The sequence below is a fragment of the Mauremys reevesii genome, linkage group 7, assembly GCF_016161935.1.
Source record: "Mauremys reevesii isolate NIE-2019 linkage group 7, ASM1616193v1, whole genome shotgun sequence".
Classification (NCBI taxonomy): Eukaryota; Metazoa; Chordata; order Testudines; family Geoemydidae; genus Mauremys; species Mauremys reevesii.
This window is the reverse complement of record NC_052629.1, coordinates 117,947,438-117,967,392: the sequence shown is the minus strand read 5'-3', so window position 1 is coordinate 117,967,392 and position 19,955 is coordinate 117,947,438. Positions and strand designations below refer to the sequence as shown.

General features: G+C 42.9%; 1 protein-coding gene across 4 annotated transcripts in view; it reads left to right on the top strand.

The window, feature by feature from the left end:
• Positions 1-19,955, top strand: part of TAFA1 (TAFA chemokine like family member 1) — a 324,037-nt gene that overhangs the window by 298,627 nt on the left and 5,455 nt on the right. For all 4 annotated transcript variants that reach the window (XM_039546396.1, XM_039546397.1, XM_039546398.1 and 1 more), the window contains one exon: positions 19,776-19,900. In XM_039546396.1, the coding sequence (XP_039402330.1) occupies positions 19,776-19,900 (125 nt within the window). The remainder of the gene's footprint in view (positions 1-19,775; positions 19,901-19,955) is intronic.

Sequence of the window (19,955 nt, the reverse complement as noted above, 5' to 3'; positions counted from 1 at the left end):
CATCTGTTTGTTCTTTTAAAGTTTCCAGTTTTAAAGTGAGGAGTTCAGAACCTTGTAGGAATTCTTGACCCATATGTTCATGGCTCGAGCGAAATGATGCTGCAAGTTTGAAGATTTGAACTGAGAGATACATGTCTGGCAAAGAAGACAAATGGCCTTACCATTACATTCAAGGAAAAAGTACTTATTCTCCCACTCCTGTTGGAAGCCTCAATTTTCATCTGTGTATTTTCTTTTCCAGTTGTACTTGCCTTACATTGTTAGATGGTGTAAGAAAAAGTTTGATACAAATTTCCATAGCAGCTAGTCATCGTGTGCTTGTGCAAAGATTCGAGGAGACACAGGCACTGACTTTCCAATGTGCTGGGGGGTGCTCGACCACCAGTTCTGCTGCAGGCCCTGCCCCCAGTTCACCTCTGCCCTCAAGTCCCCACTCCCACCCCGCCTCTTCCCACCCCACCTCCGCCCCCAAGCATGCCACATCCTCGCTCCTCCCCTCTCCCCCCACACCAAGAAACAGGGGAGGCGCTGATTGGTGGGGGTGCCCATGGGCATGAGGCGCTGATCGGGTTGCCAATGGGTGCTGAGCACCCACTCTTTTTTCCCAGTGACCCACGGAGTCGGCACCTACACAAGGAGACGCATATCAACTTCTGAAGAGCCGCATGCAGCTCTGGAGCTGCTGATTGTCCAACCCTGGAGTTATGCCTTTTCTTCTGTGCTAGGGACAACAGAGACCATTTTCAGCTAGGTACCTCACCCTTCAGTGCACTAACCAGTAGAATCTGGGACTTTGCTTCTGTTTTCAACAAGGATTGTTGCCAGTTAACTACGTTAACTCCACAAGAAAGCTTCTAGGATCTATTTCCTAGGTATCACCATGCAGCCAGCATAGAGTTTCATGACACTTGCCATTCAGTTTCATAGTAAGATTAAAAATTAAGACAGTAAAACGTGATTAAGACAGTAAAATTGTGATTCCAAATTAAATCTGCAAATCAATGAGAGTGCTGGATATCTGAGCCTTGTTCACAATAACCCTTTTAAGAAAGAACACTTTGGTCAGCTATAAATCCACTTATTAAAAATGTATTTTAATGGTTAAGATGGCCTCTGATGAGCTGAAACACAGAAAAGGCCAATTTCATTTCTTCCTGTAGCACAATTGATTTTAATGGAGTTCCAGAAAGGATGATTTTGCCCCAGTACGTCTGTGCACTCAGCCAACCAGAATGCCAAAGGCCAATCGTAAAATAATGAAGGTCTGCCTTTCTTCTGCATAAACATCCATCAGATAAAATGTATTTTGTGAGTGTGTATCTGTGTGTGTGCATTTTTATTAGGCCGCAGGACACAACAGGCAGGATATTTCTGGGGGAAGACGATGTACCAAGAATGTGTTATGAGGTATTAGGTCAACTGCAGGTGACTTCAGCTACCTGAGAAGTGTAATGATGGCCTAGCAATGAACTAGTTAGACTGCTTTATTGCTATTATAAAGAAAAAAACATGCATTCACTGGGCGTGCTTGACACAGAGATGACCTCGCTGGCAGACAGCTGCCCTGACGGAGCTGCCCAAGGAAATGCAACCAGAGCACTTCCCCTATCCTGCAGGAAGCTTCAGGAGGTAGACACAACCCCTCCCGGAGTTCGTTGCGGCTTCACATCCCCACCAATGAGCTCCTACACCTATTTGGCACAATCTAACCCCCTCAGGTCATCCCTGGTAGAAAAGATCTTTTCATAAGTGAAGGAGATTCCCATCTGTGGCACATATGTTGAGGTAAAATACAATGTGAGTTTATCAGCCAGAGCATAAGGCTCTCTAAAGAAGCTTGCTGATGCTACCAAGTTGTGATTCCTTTCATCTGTCGCTGGTGTTAATGATGCAGACAGAAAATATTAAAACAAAACAGAAAGGAAGGAACTGTATCCCTCTGTTAAAGAGCAATCTATGGAATGCTCTGGAAACCTGCCTGTGTATATGCCAGTCTGTAGAGGGGCAGTGTGGTCGAATGGACTCAGCCTGATGCTGGAGAGCAGGGATCACCAAGATCTATTCCCAGCTCGGATGCTAACTTTGTGTTGGATTCTCACAGCCCTAACTCAGCTGTGCAAGGCGGTAAGGCAGAGAAAGGCCCCCACTTTGCTTCCTTACCATGGCGTAGATAGCAGAGGATACGCCCCTCTGTGAGCAGGTGGGGAGAGGGATGAGGAGTAGGATGAGACTTCACTTCTACTCCATTCACTGGCCAAAACAACAGACCAGTCTTGTGGGGGTAGTAACCTACTGTATAAAAAGGGATGAAGTAATTTACTCCTCCCCCAGAGCAAAGGGTGAGCAGGGAAGAATTATGACTCTCAAAGCCACAGCTCACTCATTGGTTTGCTCCTGGAGGAGTGCAGCTGTGAGCTGCCCTGCCTGTATAGGCAAATGGACAAGTTGCAATCCAGCCCTTACTTATATGGCCTTGGCCGAATTGCACATAAAACCGCACTCAATTTAGCAACAAAATCCATATTTAATTACCTGGGAGGAGACTCAGGCCCTCAGCCATGTTTTTACAACTAGGGATAGACCCGCAAGGGTGATTCCACCCCATAAAAGCCATGGGCCTACCCTGGTATTCAGATCCAGGTAGGGCTTCAGAGACTGTGAACACCCCCAATGCTGAGGGGTGTTTGGATCCAGTGGTTTCTTATATTCCAGACCTTCTTCCCACCCTTTATGGTTGGAGCAGTAGCTGAGTTAATTTACTTCAAGTCCCCTCTCCTCCTTCCTTCATTAACTCCTTGAAGCCTGTCTGTTTGGTGAAGGATCACTGCTGTACCGCACATATGCATCCCTGTTGTTCTGCTTCATCTCTCATCTTCTAACGGTAATCTCCTTCAGCAGTGATCCTCTACCTGGTTTGACAAATCTTATCTATTCTGGGTACAGATGGGCCTGACCTAAAACTCCAGAGCCCAGCGTTTCCCAGTTTTGCCGTGTTCAAAATTTGGATGCAGATCAGAATTTGTCAGCTTCTGGCCCTCTGATTATAAAGCACCTTGTATATTTGCAGCACCAGATAAATAGCAATAACAATATAATGACTGTCTCAAGGTAAAAATCAATCATGGGGGAGGGAAGCACATACAAGGCTAAAGGCAGTGTCAGGCATGTGTTAGCGAGGATTATTTTTCACTGAGATTGACTGATAAAGCTTAATTATTTCATTGTACTGTGGAGATCTGTATAAGAGGGATAGTGTTGTGTGCTTGTGTGTTGTATTTATGGTAATCCCGCCCCCCGCCAAGGAATGGGAAAAACAAAGGGAAAATTACACAGTGCTTTGCGGCTAAGCCGTGTTTCAGGAACCTAATTCAGTTAAAATTCCGTAATAGACCTTTTACACCCGGGGCCAGTCCTGCAGTCTTAACTTACTCCTCACTCAGATCAATTGCATGAAGGGAATTGAAGAATGAGTTTTACAGACAGCAAGATTTCCCTGAAATTCATTAGAGGCCTGATCCACAGCCCATTGAAGTGAATGGGCGTCTTTCTATCAATTGTAATAAGTTCTGGATCAGGACCTAAATGTGGTTTGTTGGTTTCTAACGCAACCGCTTGTAGGGGGAAAAAACAGATAATTGTTCCTCCTGGGTACTCGCTTGACTCACTTCCACCAGCAAAAGGGAGCTGGCATGTAATTAGCCCTTCGGTTTAGCCTGGTCACTTCCTGGCATGTAATGTTTTGTGTAAGCAAATGTTTCTACAACAGCATCAGAATGCAACAATTCATCAGAGATCAATGATTTTTGCTGCCCGTAGCAGAAAATGCCACACTACCCATAAACCTCTACTCACCCACATCCCCCCTCATCTTACAGCTTCTCTTCTCGCTCCATATTTCTACCCATCCCTTCATTTTCTTAATGAATTATTACTGCTGAAAATTTTACATTGTGTGTTGGCATTTTTCTTCTTTGATAGCATTCCAGTTTTCAACCCTAGCCTGAAACGTGCGTGTGAATATTTATAAGCACTTTGCTATTGTCTTTCCAGAATGTATCATTATGCCGCAGTTCCTTGCCATTTCATTAATTATATAACAATAAGGTTAAGCGTTCACGAGACTATCTAGAAGCAGTTCAAATAGGATGTAAAAAACTGTGCTAAATTGCACAAATATTTTATCAGCCTGCTCCCAGCTTCCTTGCCCGCACAGGGCTGGATTCAGTTCAACACTCTATCCATGACAGCAACAGCAAGGATGATTAGTCTGTATAAGATCTTTTCCCCCAGTTCCTTTTCTGAATGTATATGTATTTCATTTTCACATTCTGAGTGTGGTGACTTTAATGTTTTTATTAATCTCATTAGTGCTTTGAGAGATTGTTAGCAGGTTATTTCATGTGATCTACTCCCGGCTTGAATGTGTCAAACACCAAGACACCACACCTATAAAGACCAGATAGTCATGCATCCGACGAAGTGGGTATTCACCCACGAAAGCTCATGCTCCAATACGTCTGTTAGTCTATAAGGTGCCACAGGACTCTTTGCTGCTTTTACAGATAGTTACTGTCAATTGCCATTGATTTACACACACCAGTTTATACAAGCTGAGCATCTGGCCCTATATCTATATTGTGTGCTGTTTTGCACATGACTTTTGTAATTTCCAAAAATACTGGGTGACATTCTGGTTCTACTGAAGTCATAGGCAAAACTCCACTGGTAATTATTTCAATGGGGCCATGATTTCACCCATAGTCTCTTTTATTACTTAAAGCCTGTCCTGCCTCCATGTTATAGATGCCTGCACGGCCTCTCGAAAAAAATCCATTTTCTCAAGGCTTGCTCTGCGTTGTCCTGCATCAAAGCCAGACAAACACAACGTTTCTGTGAATGTTTCATTAAAATCAGATACGATACATAGCTATCAAAGAAAAATGTTTAATATTGGTCATCTGAGACTAGTGGAGTATGGAATATACAAAAAGCCATGTATGTGACATGAGAGCAGGATTAGTAAGTGAAAAATGTACTAGAACAAGAGTCACATAGAGGTACGGAAACCAAACACACTTTTTGAGTGACCCAGGGATGGTATATAATTTTGCGGGAAAGTTTAAGGGGTGAATTGTTTTCGTCCTGAAATCCAGCAACATTTAGAGTTTTCACTCTTAGTTTTTTAATTCATGAAAACCTGAAACTCTAAGCAAAACTCATAGGGTGAAATCCTGACTCCAGTGAAGTCAGTGGGATTTTTGCCATTGACTTTCCTGGGGCCAGGATTTTACCCAAAGTGTACGTACCTTACATCAGGGTTTCTCAAACAGGGGTCGCTGCTCCGTGCCAATGGGAGCTGCTGGAAGTGGCCACCACTTCCAGCAGCTCCCATTGGCCCAGAGCAGCGATCTGTGGCCAGTGGGAGCAGCGATCGGCCGGACCTGCAGATGGGGCAGGTAAACACACCGGCCCGGCACGCCAGGGGCTTTCCCTACACAAGCGGCGACCCCTGTTTGAGAAACCCTGCCTTACATGAACCAAAACCCCAAAAAAGGTTTCCATGAAACCCTGGAAGCCAAAGCTACGGATACACATTTCTAGCTCCAGCAAATGCAGTAACTCGGCACTGAATATTGAAAATACTGAGGTTGTCCTTAAAATCTTTACAAATTTGCCTTTGTGACCAGGTGGCGTAGCTACACTATTCCCTACAAGCCAGTGTAAACAAAGCTTGTGAGATGTTAAGGGATACCGCACCAAGAACACCTCTGTGACCTAAGTAGTGCCTAAATCCCAGGGTAATTGGTGCACTAATGGAAGTGAAGAACGTGTATTCATTTCAGAAAGGGTAGGAAACTTCCTCGAGTACGTCTCATTGTGATACTCTTCCCTCTGAGTCAGCCCTGCGAGCGCTGTGCTGTCGGATGTGATGTAACACTGTGGGAAGAACTGGGCTAAACTCATCCCTGGTGTAAATGTATCAAAGTCTGTGGAGTTCTACCAGATATGAGTTTTGTCCATTGTCTTTTGAAATGAGCTGTAAAACCGGGGTCCTGGCTGTTTAATAGCATGGTACCTCTTGCAAGAGTAAGGTATTAATTAAACCCATTAGCCTCAACAAATTCCAATTAAGTAATTTTATTCTGTCTTCCTAAATGCCCCCTACAGATTTAGATGAATTCAGCTTTCTTCTCTTCATGTCCCAGACTCTGGATAGTGTTGCTATTCTCTGTTACATGGTCCTCATTCCTCCCCACAGGTGGCTGCTTTTTTCCAGTGGTGCTTAAGTGATTTAAATTTCAAACCCTCCAGGAGAAGAACTCTTATATACATGTAGAAGTGTAAAATGGTGGACAGCATTTTTCACTGGGATGAAGTTGCATTCTGAGGATTTTTTTCTGTAATTACTGGAAAACCTTTGTGCCCTAAAAATTGGTCAGTCCCTTGATGAAAAATCAGCCCCAACGGGTGGGATTTCAAAAGCATCTAAGTCCTGACTTTCAATGGGACTTGTGCTCCTAGCTCCCAGTAGCTTTTTTCCTCCTATTACTTTCTGGATATATGTTTTATTTTCCAGGTTATACAATGTGCACCATCTATATGCTCTTTGGAGTGCATGTGGACACCCCACAAGCTTTTAAGCCTAGTAGGACCTTTAAGCGCACCATAGTTAGCAGCATGCTGCCTGGTTTGAGCAAGCTTTCTGGACTGGCCTGAGAGTGTGTTTTTAAAAATTGCAATTTCTAAAAAGGAAATGGAAATAGTTTTTGAGATTGGAGCTTGGTCTTGATCCAACTTGAAAACTGAGTTCAGGGTAGAATATAGGGGTTTTTTTCTAAGTGGTGTTCTCAAAAAACAGTATCAATCTGAAAAGGTCTGTAAGCCACAAGGTGGGTCAGTTGAAAACAGCTAAGAGGCTGCAAGAGTATCACAATGAGAGGTCCTCAAGGTTTCAGGCTCCTTCGGGGGCCTAAAGGTCATGTGACATTGTTTAAATGAGGTTCATTTCAAAGAAAAGATTCCCTCCCTCCCATTTTCTTTCTATTTCTTTTTCTCTTTATGACCAATGTGTATTTCTCACAGACAATGACAAATCCATTCCTTTCCGCAATGGAGCTGCAGCTGACAGCCCCTCCCAAAATGAACTGGCCGAGGTCCAGAAGTTCTTTGCAAACACGCAGGCCGTTTAGGACTCAATCTCCAATTCAGCAGCCAGCCATATTCAGCAAAGCACTAGAGCGTATGCTTCAAGCCAATGATGTGCTTCAGTGCTTTGCTGAACAGGGATGGAGTTAAGCACGTGCTTAAATGCTTTGCTGAACCAGGCCTCAAACTGGTGGCACAGTGTATAGTGAAGATTTGCTAAAATATTGTCCTCATGGCCCAGGGTTGCCCTTTTACAGTAATTAATATGTTCAGCGTGTTTGCAGTGCTTTAAAGCTTCACAGCACCAAGGGCATGTGACATTGATTATTATTAATTTAGTTGTATTATTGTAGCAGGTAGGAGCCCCATCATAGGCCAGGCACTTTACAAACACAGAACAAAAAGCTGGTCCCGGCCCCAGAGAGCTTACAAGCTATGTATAAAACAGGAGACAAACGGGAATACAAGAAAACAATGAGACAAGAATTAATTGTCAGAACACGCATGTGAATTAGGTAAGTAATATTATCCCTCTTTTACTGATAGAAAATTGAGACCTACGAATTAAGTGGCTTCTCTACAGCAATACTGCAATTTGGGAGCAGAGCTGGGATTAGACGTCAGAATTTCCTCGCTCCTAGTCTGTTGCTCATGACATTAAGACAACACTGCCTCTGGAGCTGTATTTCTCTGATAGAAGGTAACATAGCTAAAGCATCACTTTTCAGATACTTAGTAAGCACCGTGCCAACTGATTTGAAATATGGCAGTTTAAGTGCTTTTCCACAAGGGATTCTTTTCATGTTGTTGAATTAACAACCTCCTTGTTGATCTCTGAAGATCAATTTCCCTTTAAATGTGAAGATCAAGTATTTTTTCCATCTAATCAGACCTTCCTTAAAGCTTAGAATACGTGCTTTAAAAAAAAAAATCTTGCTGCTGAATATATTGTAATGAAAAACAGCAAGAGTCCTATGCAAAAAGCAATATATTCCGCTCCAGTGCTTAAAGTTTCTGCAACAGCAGCAGTCAATTGGAAAGAAGATTAGAAAGTGATAAAAGAAAAATAACAATATGATGATGTCTTTTTATTGTTTGCCACAATTACAAAACAATTAAACTAATACGCTAAACCAGAAACCAAGGCAATCAGGAGTCCTTAGATATCACTTGCAAAATTGTTATCAATGATTGTGGTATGCTTATATTTTAAACATGGGAAAATATCAGTTTTTCCAATAACACCAACAATCTGTTATCAAAGACTGCAAAGTATCCTGGCTCAGTGATATGGCTGACCTGGCAGCTAACGTACAACTGGCATGTCCACACAAGGGGAATGCGCGAAAAGTTCAAAGCTATTTGGGCTGATTTTTTAGAGGGCTATTAATGCAGACCGCAAAAATAGATACAGTATGGCATTTCCCATCCCCTCACTTTATCCTAACCCTCTTTACTTACTTTGTGTATTATGAGAATCTGGTATTTTTGTTGTATTGGAAAAAAATAATAAAAATTATAACTATAAAAGACTGCAAAGTATTACACTGCGTGAGGATTGGATTAATGTTTCTAAAGTTGAATTAAATTGAATTTAAAAAGCTAGCTTGGTGAACTCCCAACAGAAAACATCTTGTATTTCTGTTAGCATTAGTCAACCTGAAATCTTTTGTTTTACGTTTTTATTCTTTTACCTTATCCGATTCCTGCTTTACAACTCCCTGAGTAAGTGCCATCTTAGTCTGTTTGTGAAATACATAATGCTTTAGATACCATATCCCTTCATACTAGTCTTCTCCTCCTCCTCGAATTTTCAAGTTCCCAGGCTCGTAATTCACTCTGCACTCCATGACATTCTAATGAAATAAGAGAAACAATGTGCCTCATTCAATTTCCTGAGATTTTGTTTCTTAAAGAATAGGTGAGCACAGCATTACAGATACTCCTGTTCTGGTCTGTATCATTTTTATAGATCTGAAACTGCCTGAAAGGTTTTAATCTAGCCCTGTGCTATTTCCCTTGTCTAAAGTCTCCATCAGTGGAGAGAGTCTCTCGCTGGGAGTTTGAACTTTCCTTTAATCCAATCCATTTAGAAAATGACTCTCAATTTATTGAATAAAGTGGAGAAAATTGATATCTTTTCATTAGGCTGACAAAGTCTTTTTCACTGCTGGCATCTGAAATGTGTTCTCTATTTAAATGTTATTTATATCAATCTTCTCTAGTGGGAACTAGATTAAAATAGAATGCCTTACACTTACTCAACGACTTTTCCATTATTGCAAACGTTACCAGACTGGGTTTGTAACCTAACTCTCTGCCTGGTGATTCCTGGAGTAACTTCATACCTGCAATCAGGTGAAGGTGTATAGTAATATTTCAATTTCTTGTGTGAAAACAAAATATGTATACTTTATCAAAGCCAAAAGGATGTGGATTGCTCCTGTAGTTTTATTATAGGAAATAATACCTTAGTGTATAGTTTGTCCTCTCAAAACAGTTGTAAAAAGTGGCCAAAATACTTAGCAGTACTTTGCATTTCTATCAGGCTCTTCTTTTCATGCCTTGCGAACATTAATTAAATCTCCTAGTATGCTGTGACTTAAATATTGCTATAGACATTTCATAAGCTGAGGAACAGGGAAATCAAAGGGAAATTGCATCTGCAAAATTTGTGTCTGTAGTTTTATACCCACCGTTCATTAGCAGGAGTAAATCTGAGTACTTGAGCCCATGACTTCTTGATATGTGCATTCACGATGCCTCCCAGAACTGCCCCTGCATGGCAACCAGCTACTCATGGCTGCGCCTAAATAACACAAGTTGGCCCCCAGTTTAACGCCAGACCTGGAGCTGTAAGAAACTTTTGTAATAAAATGTTGAAACGAGAGGGGACTCACACAGCTTAGGTTTTGTTACAAAGCGGAAAATATGCTAAATATGCTCCGAGTCTAGAACAAGCCTGGCTGGATTTAGGGTTTTGGCTGGAAATGATGAGAAACTTGATCTATTCACATGGTTTTGCATCAAATTGGGCACATTTTGGTGTTTTCAACAGTTTTACAGTGACTTGGGGATTTTTATTTGATCCTGAAATTCAAAGTGGAAATATTATTTCTATTCCAGCAGTGGCTAGTATCCCCGGTCATGATCAGGACCCCATTGTTCTAGGTGCCATACAATTGCAGAACAAAAAATCCCAGTCCCTGCATGCAAAGCAAAACAAAAAAGGTTCACGTGAACCCTGGCAGACTGAAACCCATTGAGTTCAGAGCAGATCCTTGCAGACAGTCTAGTCTTTCAGGTAAACCATATGTATTTTTAAATGCAACAGAGCTATGTAAACAGAGATAAGATTACTTTCAATAATTGTCATGCTCCTTGAATCTTTGCATTGTATCCTAGCTCCACATAGCCCTTCATACACTATAGAAGGATACCGCTGATGCTCAGACCACATGGCAGTTTCTTGTTTGTCCTCTATTAAGTAGATTATTATATTTTAAACTTTCCATTAAAAATTAGTTTTATTTTTGGCTTAGGCTAACAAGAAACAGGAAAGACATACTAGCAGTAGCCAAACCTCCTTTTTCCTTGTATCTGATTTCTTTCTCCACCCTCAATAGCTGGGGGCAGCTGGCTCTGTAAAATCAGTCTTGCATGAAAAAATCTGTGCTTAGTATATTCCCCAGATGTTGACAACACAAGGAACACCATACTGGAGGGTTTGTTGTGAGCTTCTAATTCAGCATGATCTAAACGTCCAAGCTCCATGATGTTATTCTATGTCTGGTGACAGAGTTAAGGTTAAAACATGATTTTGTCACTGGAATCCTGAAATTAACAGATAATACTTCAAAAAAGCTGTGGTTCTCCAGCACCCATTGTTACCCGGGGTTCTTTCAACCCAAAGCTCTTGGTAACTTTTACTCTGTGAGAGGAGGTGTCAGGAAATAAATCAGGGGAGACACAGCCGTCCGACCGATAGATGGCTGGCACAAACAGGACAACAGAAGAGTGCTTTCACTTAAAGCTAAACTTTACTAGTCTCAAGCACTTACACACGTCCGCAACAAGTTAGTAAAACACCCCCAACCCTTGATAGTTACCGAAGCTGAGTGTGGCTCTCGAGTGACACAGCGTCAGGCTTCTGGTGGCCAAATCTTCCGTCTGCTGGTGGGGACCGCAAGATGTATCCAGAAGGAGAGTCTAAAAGAGTCCCCAAGTGAGTCCAACTATCTCAAGCTTTTTCCCCTTATTTATACATTAGTCATAGAATGGCATGTCCCTTAAAGAAACCTTGTTAAGTAAGTTAAGTAAGCAGTTAAGTGACAGTTTCAAGCAAGAGGTTCCTTCTGACTATTGATTAACCAGATGTGGGTTTTCCAGAGTCTGCAGCTCTGAGACCCCAATAAACATTCCTGCTCTTTTTAAAATGCATGTATCAGCAACTTCAACACAATTCTTATCAGGAAGGATGCGGGGTCAAGCTGCCCTTTCCGTGGCACCCAAAACCCTCTCCCCTCCTGCCTTGGTCAAGCCGAGATTGCTGAATGATCAATTTACAGCTTGCTGACTAGGTTGCTTTTTAACAATAAGCCATAGTGGTTTTAGGCACTTTACTGGTTTGCCAAAGTCTCCCCATATACCCTGAGCCCTGGACTGGAGACTTCCCTAGCGAACAAGCAGCTTAAGCTCACCAATTTGCTCTCTCCCACACAAGCACTGTGTGAAAATAAATTCTGTTTCCTGGGTCATTTGTTCTAAAGAATATACCAAACCCCAATCAAGGTAACTAGTAAAATCCCACAGTTCATTGGAAAATTTTTACCTGCCTCTTTGAACTGAGATGCAGGAGTAGAGCTTGGAAATCAAGTAAAATGTAAAAGAGCAGCAATTCTCCCCAGAATAAGTGGTGATAAAGAACAGGGGACTTTCCCTGGAACTGAAAGGAGGCAAATTCAAAACCTGATCAAAAGGAATACTTTTCCATACAATGCATAGTCAGATTGTAGAACTCTCTGCCACAAGATTTCTCTGCAGGCTGCGAACGAGGAACTTAACAAGAATCAAAAAGGCAATAGATATTTATTTGGATAACAAAACTATTCAGAGTTATAATTCGGCTTGACAGAATTCAATTTTTATATAATTGTGACAGACAATATTAATGTTTATTTTTAAGCAATTTTTCATTTTTTATTCATTTAAATTTTCACAGTTGTGGAAAATTATGTAGACATAGCCTTTGCCTAGGTATACATTTTGATTATTAGGGATGGAAGTGTTTTTGTCAGTTTGCGTGCATACAGTGAAATCAACATTTATTGATACAATCTAATCCCTCAAAGCCTAGCTGCAATATTTATTGCTAAACGAAGAGTTTTGGAAAGGATATAAAACCTCATGCTTCAGGCCAATGTCTACCTATTTGGGGTTAGGACAAGACTTTCACATGAGGCAGATTATCCCTCATGTGCCTGCTGCAGGGTTTCCTGCACCTTCCTCTGAAGCTGGCTACCGTCAGAGTCAGGATACTGGCCTAGAGGGATGATGGGTCTAATCCAGTCTGGCTGTTCCTATGTTCCTATCTAACAATGGTATGACTATTGTTATTCTTGGCTCATTTCCCAAATGCCTGTTAAGTTTTAGTGAACTTGAAAGATTCCTTGATAAAGGGTATAATTTGTAAGTTGAACATGATTATGCTAGTTTTGGTCTTTTCATGGATGCATGAACTCACCATCAGGGTCTTTTGGGATCTCCCCACCATGGTTCTCATGCAATTTGCAGGCACCTTGCAGAAAAGGGCACTGTGCCTTCTCAGGCTTGTGAAATTTTCCAACCTCCATGGAAAACCAGCTCCAGAAATGATGTCAGCCAAGACAACAGCCCATTTTATCAAACCTTCTAGATTTCCCTTTCCTGCATTAAAATGACCCAGGAGGGAACTTTGTCCCTTGCTGTGACATGGCCGCAAGACGGGCAGCGCTAGCAGGAGCCAGAAATCAGCAGAAAATGTAGGACCGTTTCCCATGGATCTTAGCATGTCTCTGCTGCTTGCAGAACTGCCTTGCAGCGAGAGTCTTCTCCCTGCCTTTCTACCTTGTGTGGTCACTATGCCAGCTCATACCTTCTCTTTGCATCTTAAACAAGCAATGTAGGGCTGAGCTATGACTGCTCAGGTTAGCAGCAACTCACAAGGTTTTTGCGTTGTAACTTACACTGAGAAAGGACTGTGATAGGTTCAGTTGTTACTCCCGAGCCTTTTCTGCTTTTACTTTAACCATGTCCACTGCCCATGTGGAGCAGCAGAGCTCATGTAATGCAGAAGAGGCTTGGCTGCAGTGGGATGTTACTTGCTATTCCCCTCCATGGACCCTACCCGCTTTCCAATCCCAGAGCCTCTCCACCATACTTCAGAGGAGAATTGTGGCCTAAAATTAGGCCCTTCCACCCAGCACCATATTTTAAACAAAATGAACCTTCCCAAAGTGAACACACACCCTTTTCTGTTTTGTTTTTAATTTGGAAAATGCCCAACCAGGCTTTGGAAAACCCTGCTCAAGTGGAATGTGTGAAGCCCAATTTTTTTTTTTAATGTCTCTTGATGGTAACTTTTTCAGTGTTTGATTTACAAAAAGTTTTAGACCTCCACTATAAGGTACTCTGGGCCCTACGTCAGGCAAGTTCCCTTCTTTGCTGGGTCTTCTGCCTATAGATTTCCACTCCCATATGGAGCAGTAGATCTGTGAGAGTTTGGCCTCTCCCCAATCCTTGGAACAAGTTTCCGCGACTGCCTTGTAACTCATGATTTCATGGTACAGCTGTGGATAACATTTTGCCCATAGGAAGGGGATCTTAAATGCCAAAGATCACTTCAGACCCTGCCCTTCATTGCTGATAGGTGTCCAAGATATTGTCCATTAGCACACTGAATAAAGAAGCAAAACTAGGAAAGACGGCTACTTGGTTTTCTGATCTGTCTCATTCAAGCTTACTTGCCACATCACTAAATACTTCATAAGGAAAACTTTGGAGCTTGGTGGGAATCCGTCAGCAGTTATAGTAAGTCTTGAGCCAACTGTTCAGACATCTTACAGTGCACATTACATCACAGAAAGATGCTGCAAGGCTCATCATTAGGAAATATCTTTTATATTTGGGTGAGGAGGTGATTCTACAGAGTAACTCTACTTTGGTAACATTTTGTACTTGTGTTGCAGTTTCTGAGATTCATTTGCAACGTATTAGGCAAATAGATGTAGCGTGTGATTCATTCTTTGAATGCTGTTGTGCATGTTAGCCTGATGGATGAAGTCAGCATATGAAAGCCTCGGCTGGTTTCCAGTGGTAACACCATTGCTAAACATTCCAATAGAAAGGTACTTGTACATCCCCTGTGCTGATATGCTTGTGTTTCCAATTGCATTCTGTGACAATCACAAGTGAACATTTATGCTAAAATGTGCACACTGCAACCTTGATACGAGTGGGTCTTTGTCTGGCCAGCTGAAAGAAATGTGGCCTTGACCCTTTAGGGCTCCCTTGCAACAAGGGGGAGAAGAGGGAAAGCTTACAGGGATGGACAGGCAGGGCAGGATGCAGGTGGGCCCAGATCAATTTCATTGCATTGCCCTCCCTGCTGACTGGAAGAGTGGGAGGGGTATTTATACCCCATGCAGCCATCTGGAGGACTTCTTTACCAGGCTCAGAACCTGGCAGGGGCATGGGGGAGGCAGTCAGGCATTTTGCTGGTGCCTTCTTGTGGCAGATGTCCAGTGCAGGTACTCGGCATGGGTGGGATATGATTATCAGGTAAGTGGGAAAGGATGTGAAGGAAATCAGCCCTTATGGAAGATGATTATGGGGGTTGGGGCTTATATGTCTCATCAGCGGGGAGCCGACCTCCCTCCTTTTCCTGGATCTCTTTAAGGTAGCTGAGGAATAGGGTTGGGGATCCTACATCTGGATCAGCAGGGAGCTGATCTCTTCCTCCCCACACTGTGCAATTGGTTGCTGGGTACTCCCAGATATAGTAAGTGAATAAAGTTGCAGCCTAACTAAACAACATTCATGGTCTCCTGCCTTTCTTCCATGTCAGATGAAGGCATCCAGGTCTCTGTGCGAGACGAATTGGAGAGAATAACATAGGAATAGGTCATGGATGGCTGTAATCTTTTTAAAGATAGAGTGTGCATTCCAGAGAGAGCAAGGAAAGAGGAGGGGGAAGGAGGAGGTTAGGAATGGTAGCAGGGAAGGAGTGGAGATGGGTGTGGGAGGTAGAGAGGGTGGGGATGGAGGTGGTGGCAGGGTTGGGGCAAAAATCCCTAGAGGTGGGGAGGAGGATGCAGGCATGACACCTAGATGTGTCCTGGCAGGGGCAGATCAGGGTGGAGAGGGGAAGAGGAGGAGGAGGCAGAACTGGTGGGAACTGTACAGTGGCATGGGTAACCAGGAAGGGGAGACGGTGCCAATGGGAAAGAAGATGGAGGACAGATGCTACAATGCAGAAGAGGGGTGTAGTGAGAGCCATTGGTGAGTGGCAGATGAACAAACAACCCCCTCCCCGCAAAGGTCTGAAGGTCTGCTCCTGGCCCCGGCACTAGGTCTGAACCAACTGGGACGTGCCCCCTGTTACAGGCAGAGCTCTCCAATCAGATTCCCAGTTGGTGGTGAGGAGACAGGAACAGCTGTGATGTGCCAGCGCCTGCGGCCCCAGTGTTTCATCAGGAGAGAATCCAGTGCCTCCAGTGGTTGCTGGTGATACTGACCTCTACCTTTCCAAGGGCAGTCTGACCAGGAGGCATTTTTAAGAAAAATCACCCAGGAAGAGTCAGACAAATTCATATGTTGATCATTTCATGGCATTACCGTGGGTAGTATTAACCAGCACTCTTGTTTTGCAGGGGTCATTAGCAGCTTTGTATAGAAATCAGCTGATCTGTGGGGAAAGTCACATAATTTTTCTTTGATTCATTACAGTCATTTCAAAATCATTTTTATTCCTCAGCCAGCCTCTTTGTCTTGGTGATAGTGATATTCTTTCCCGAGTGTACTTGTGCGCATTACTGTTGGTTAGTCTGCAGCAAAGTAAGTAGGCTCAGAAAGGCCTGGGAGCATTAACAAGGACAGGGAATGAGGTGTGTGGTTGTCAGGAGCATGCGAAGTCACGGAAGGCTGGCCCTGCTGGCAGTAGTTCATTTTTCCTGCACTTGACTGGAAAACCACTGACAAAATACTAAATTGGAATGGTGCTGGGGAAAGGCAATTTCCCCCTTGGAGCTAAGATCAGCAGCAATGTCATTAGAGTAGGTGGGACCTGGAGGAGATGCACATCAGGTCTGCTAGAGCAACGTGACCGGCACATTGAAGTATACTGAGCTGAGGGAATTTCAGAAGACTTGGGCCAGATGGTCCCCACCCCTCCAAGGGGTGGGGGTGGGGGGAGGGTGTGGAAGAATACAAATCAAAGTCTCTCTCTCTCTCTCTCTCTCTCTCTCATGTCCACTATTTTAAGCGTGTTCCAACTGTCTCCACCCCTTCAGCCCAACCAGATACTTCTCCCATGCTGTTGACACCACCCTAACCTTCCTTTGGCCCCTAAATCCCTTTCCCCTTCCACAAACATATCCCTTCAGCCTCAGAGTCCTTTTCCCTTACTTCTACAGTCAACAAAATTCTTCAACAACCTCCAAATCTCCTGGTGTGGGTGGGTCTCAGGTCAGTCATCTCCCTGATGTCCTAGTCACATCTGGCACGCTCTTGATTTTTCTCTGGGTCAGAAGTGCATGGCATTAACCCTCTCCCTACAGCCACCCACCTCTTCCAGCCTCGGAATCTTCTAGACATTAAGAGGATCCCAGCTAGTCCAATATACAAGGCAAAATGTATTGAGATGGCAGATGAGTGGCTGCCTCACAGCACCCCCTGGTGATATTAGGGCAGCACTGCCACCTCAGTTCCCCCTCTCGAATCCCCAAATAAACTCCACAGAGGGGTCTTCCAGTCCCATCACAACAGCCCTCCTCAAGGTCTGATTTATTAACTGAAAGTGCAAAAGTCTTCCCTAAAACTGGGTACAGCCCAAATGCCCCAGGTCTGGTCAGTTCTTCCTGCCTTAGCAGGCTATGCCCAGTCCTTCCTAGTTGGAGCAATTCCTGTGGTCTTAGGTTAGGATCTTCCCTGTAGGATCCTTTCTCTCACACTCTCTGCAGTCTCCCTACAGTCCCCTGGGCTTTGACCTTCCTGCAGCTCCCTTCTGCTTTCTTGTAAAATGCCTGATCCTGGCTGCCCCCCCATTCTGTAGACAGGATTGGCTTGGCCCCAAGCTCTCCAGCTCAGTGATCTTCAGAGGTACATCAACAAAGGGGATGTGGCAGGGCCCAGCTAGAGGGGAAGGGATTGTTATCTAAGCACTTCTGTGCTTAGATAACAAGGGTAAGGGTTTAAGTTTGGTTCTCTTTGACATGTGGGTTGAGGTTTTGGCCTGTGATTTTTTTTTAAGTGGTTTGTCCACTTAAAGATATAGAGATGTAGCCTTATAGTACTCCATTATTATATATGGAGATATACCTATCTCATAGAACTAGAAGGGACCTTGAAATGCCATTGAGTCCCATCCCCTGCCTTCACAGCAAGACCAAGTACCATCTGGGGCAGATTTTTGCCCCAGATCCCTAAATGGCCCCCTCAAGGGCTGAGCTCATAGCCCCGGGTTAGCAGGCCAATGCTCAGACCACTGAGCTAACCCTCCCCAAACAAAGCAGACTTGCTTTCAGATGTTTCAAAACAGGACTCCATATTTTGCAGCCCCCAATTATGACACAGCTAAATGAGACAGGGATCAATGTGTGAAATACAAGCCTGCAAGGTGTACTTTGATCCATATGCTCTGAGTGTTCCCCAGGGTATGAACATGGGACACAAGATAACCTTACACTTTAAACATAGGCTATGCACTGATACGGGCCTAAATATTGAAGCTGATCCCATGGGAGATACCAATGGGTTAAATACCCTTACATCACATGAGAAGGTTTGATAGTTAAGCATCAGGGGAAACAAACCAAAGATAGAGCAACTCATGCAACGACTAGCTGGAAATTGCAAAGTCAGCTAAACTTTGTCAAACTCCCCAGACAAAAATGTCATTAAGATACAATTAAGGTTATAGACAGAGACCAATTCCCAGGCAAAAAAAAAAACAAAAAAAACCTTCATTAAGATACACTCAAGGTTGTAAACACACACATTAGTTACAGTCAAACTATATGATTAGAACAGTGTAGTTATTAAAATGATAAGTGTTTGGAAATTCAAAGTTAAGGTTCAGGTTACTAAAATAAATATTTGAATGTCAGGAAATTCACAGTTCTGTTTCCACAAACATACTCTGACCCATAATGCTGCCCACTATCCACTTGCCTTCTGTTGTGATGTTCTGAATCGTTTCAGAGTGTTACAGAGCCATGGGGCTTTTCATTCACTATACATTTGGTGGGTAGAGGGGCCAGTGAAATGGTTGCATTTATACAATGTTATTTCTGGACTGTGGGGGAATGGATAAGACACAAGATGCTAATGTTTCTTGCTGTCAAGACGAGGGAGCTGAACAACGGTCTGTTTCTGAGTCTGTGGGTCGCTTGGGACATACGACTGGAAGATGGGATACATAGATCTGTGTCATTAGCAGTTGGTAGTTCCAATGCAAACCAAAGGTAAATTAATACAGCTACAGCACATAGACAATTCTGATAGTTCCGGTTCTCTATATCTTTGCAGTACAGTCTGGTCAATACTGGGAAATATTGATGGTAGCATAAATTAGCAGGATATGAGGGATTATAGGTAAATATACCAACTAGATTATATTTATTGAAATGGCGTAAGAGTTACTGTACGTTTGTCCACTGCGGTTGCATTTTCTGCGTAATGAACTACATTTTTATAGAAATGCTGATAACTGCTAAACACTAGATCCAGTCAGAAAATGTTCATCGACACAGTTTTTCAATGGAAAATTCTGTTCATGTCAAAAAGTTTTGAAAAATGTGTGAATTTTGATTAAATTTTTTTTGGGCGGGGGGAGGAGAAAAGGAATGAAACATTTTGCATTTTGTTAATGTTGAAATGTTCCTTTCTGACATTTTCAAAATGTCCCCTTTTGATTTTGTTAGTTTTTGAATTTAGGGGGGAATTTAGAAATGATTCGTTTAGTTCCGTTGCAGAACAGAAAATCCAGTTCCTGCCCCGCTTTACTAAATACATTGAAAACACGCGGAACACATACTGGCCTAGAAGAGCTGCATATCTAAAATAATAAGTGGAGTGCTAGATTTCTTCTATGAAGGGCAATTTCTTTTCATTCACCCTATTGGTCACAGTCCTGGAAAGTGATAATAGAACAGGACGCATATATAATGAGACTATGCCAAACAATACCTTATCACAAAAAGTGTCTCATGCAATGACATGCAATATAAGTAACTACTTGATGAGATCCTTGCACCTACATTTAATTTTCAGGGCTTTTAATGGGAAATGGAGGTTTGAGTTGTTTCATTCAATCAAACTTTTCATCGCGATTTATCAAGATGAAGTTGTAAACATTATCTCTTTCTTTTTAGCTTCTATAGTGATTGGTAAATGGTGGTGTGAAATGGAACCCTGCCTAGAGGGAGAAGAATGCAAGACTTTACCCGATAATTCTGGATGGATGTGTGCAACTGGCAATAAAATCAAGACCACCAGAGTAAGTCACGTTTCCATTTGTATCTACTGAAAAGGAGTCACTTGCCCTTGTTCAC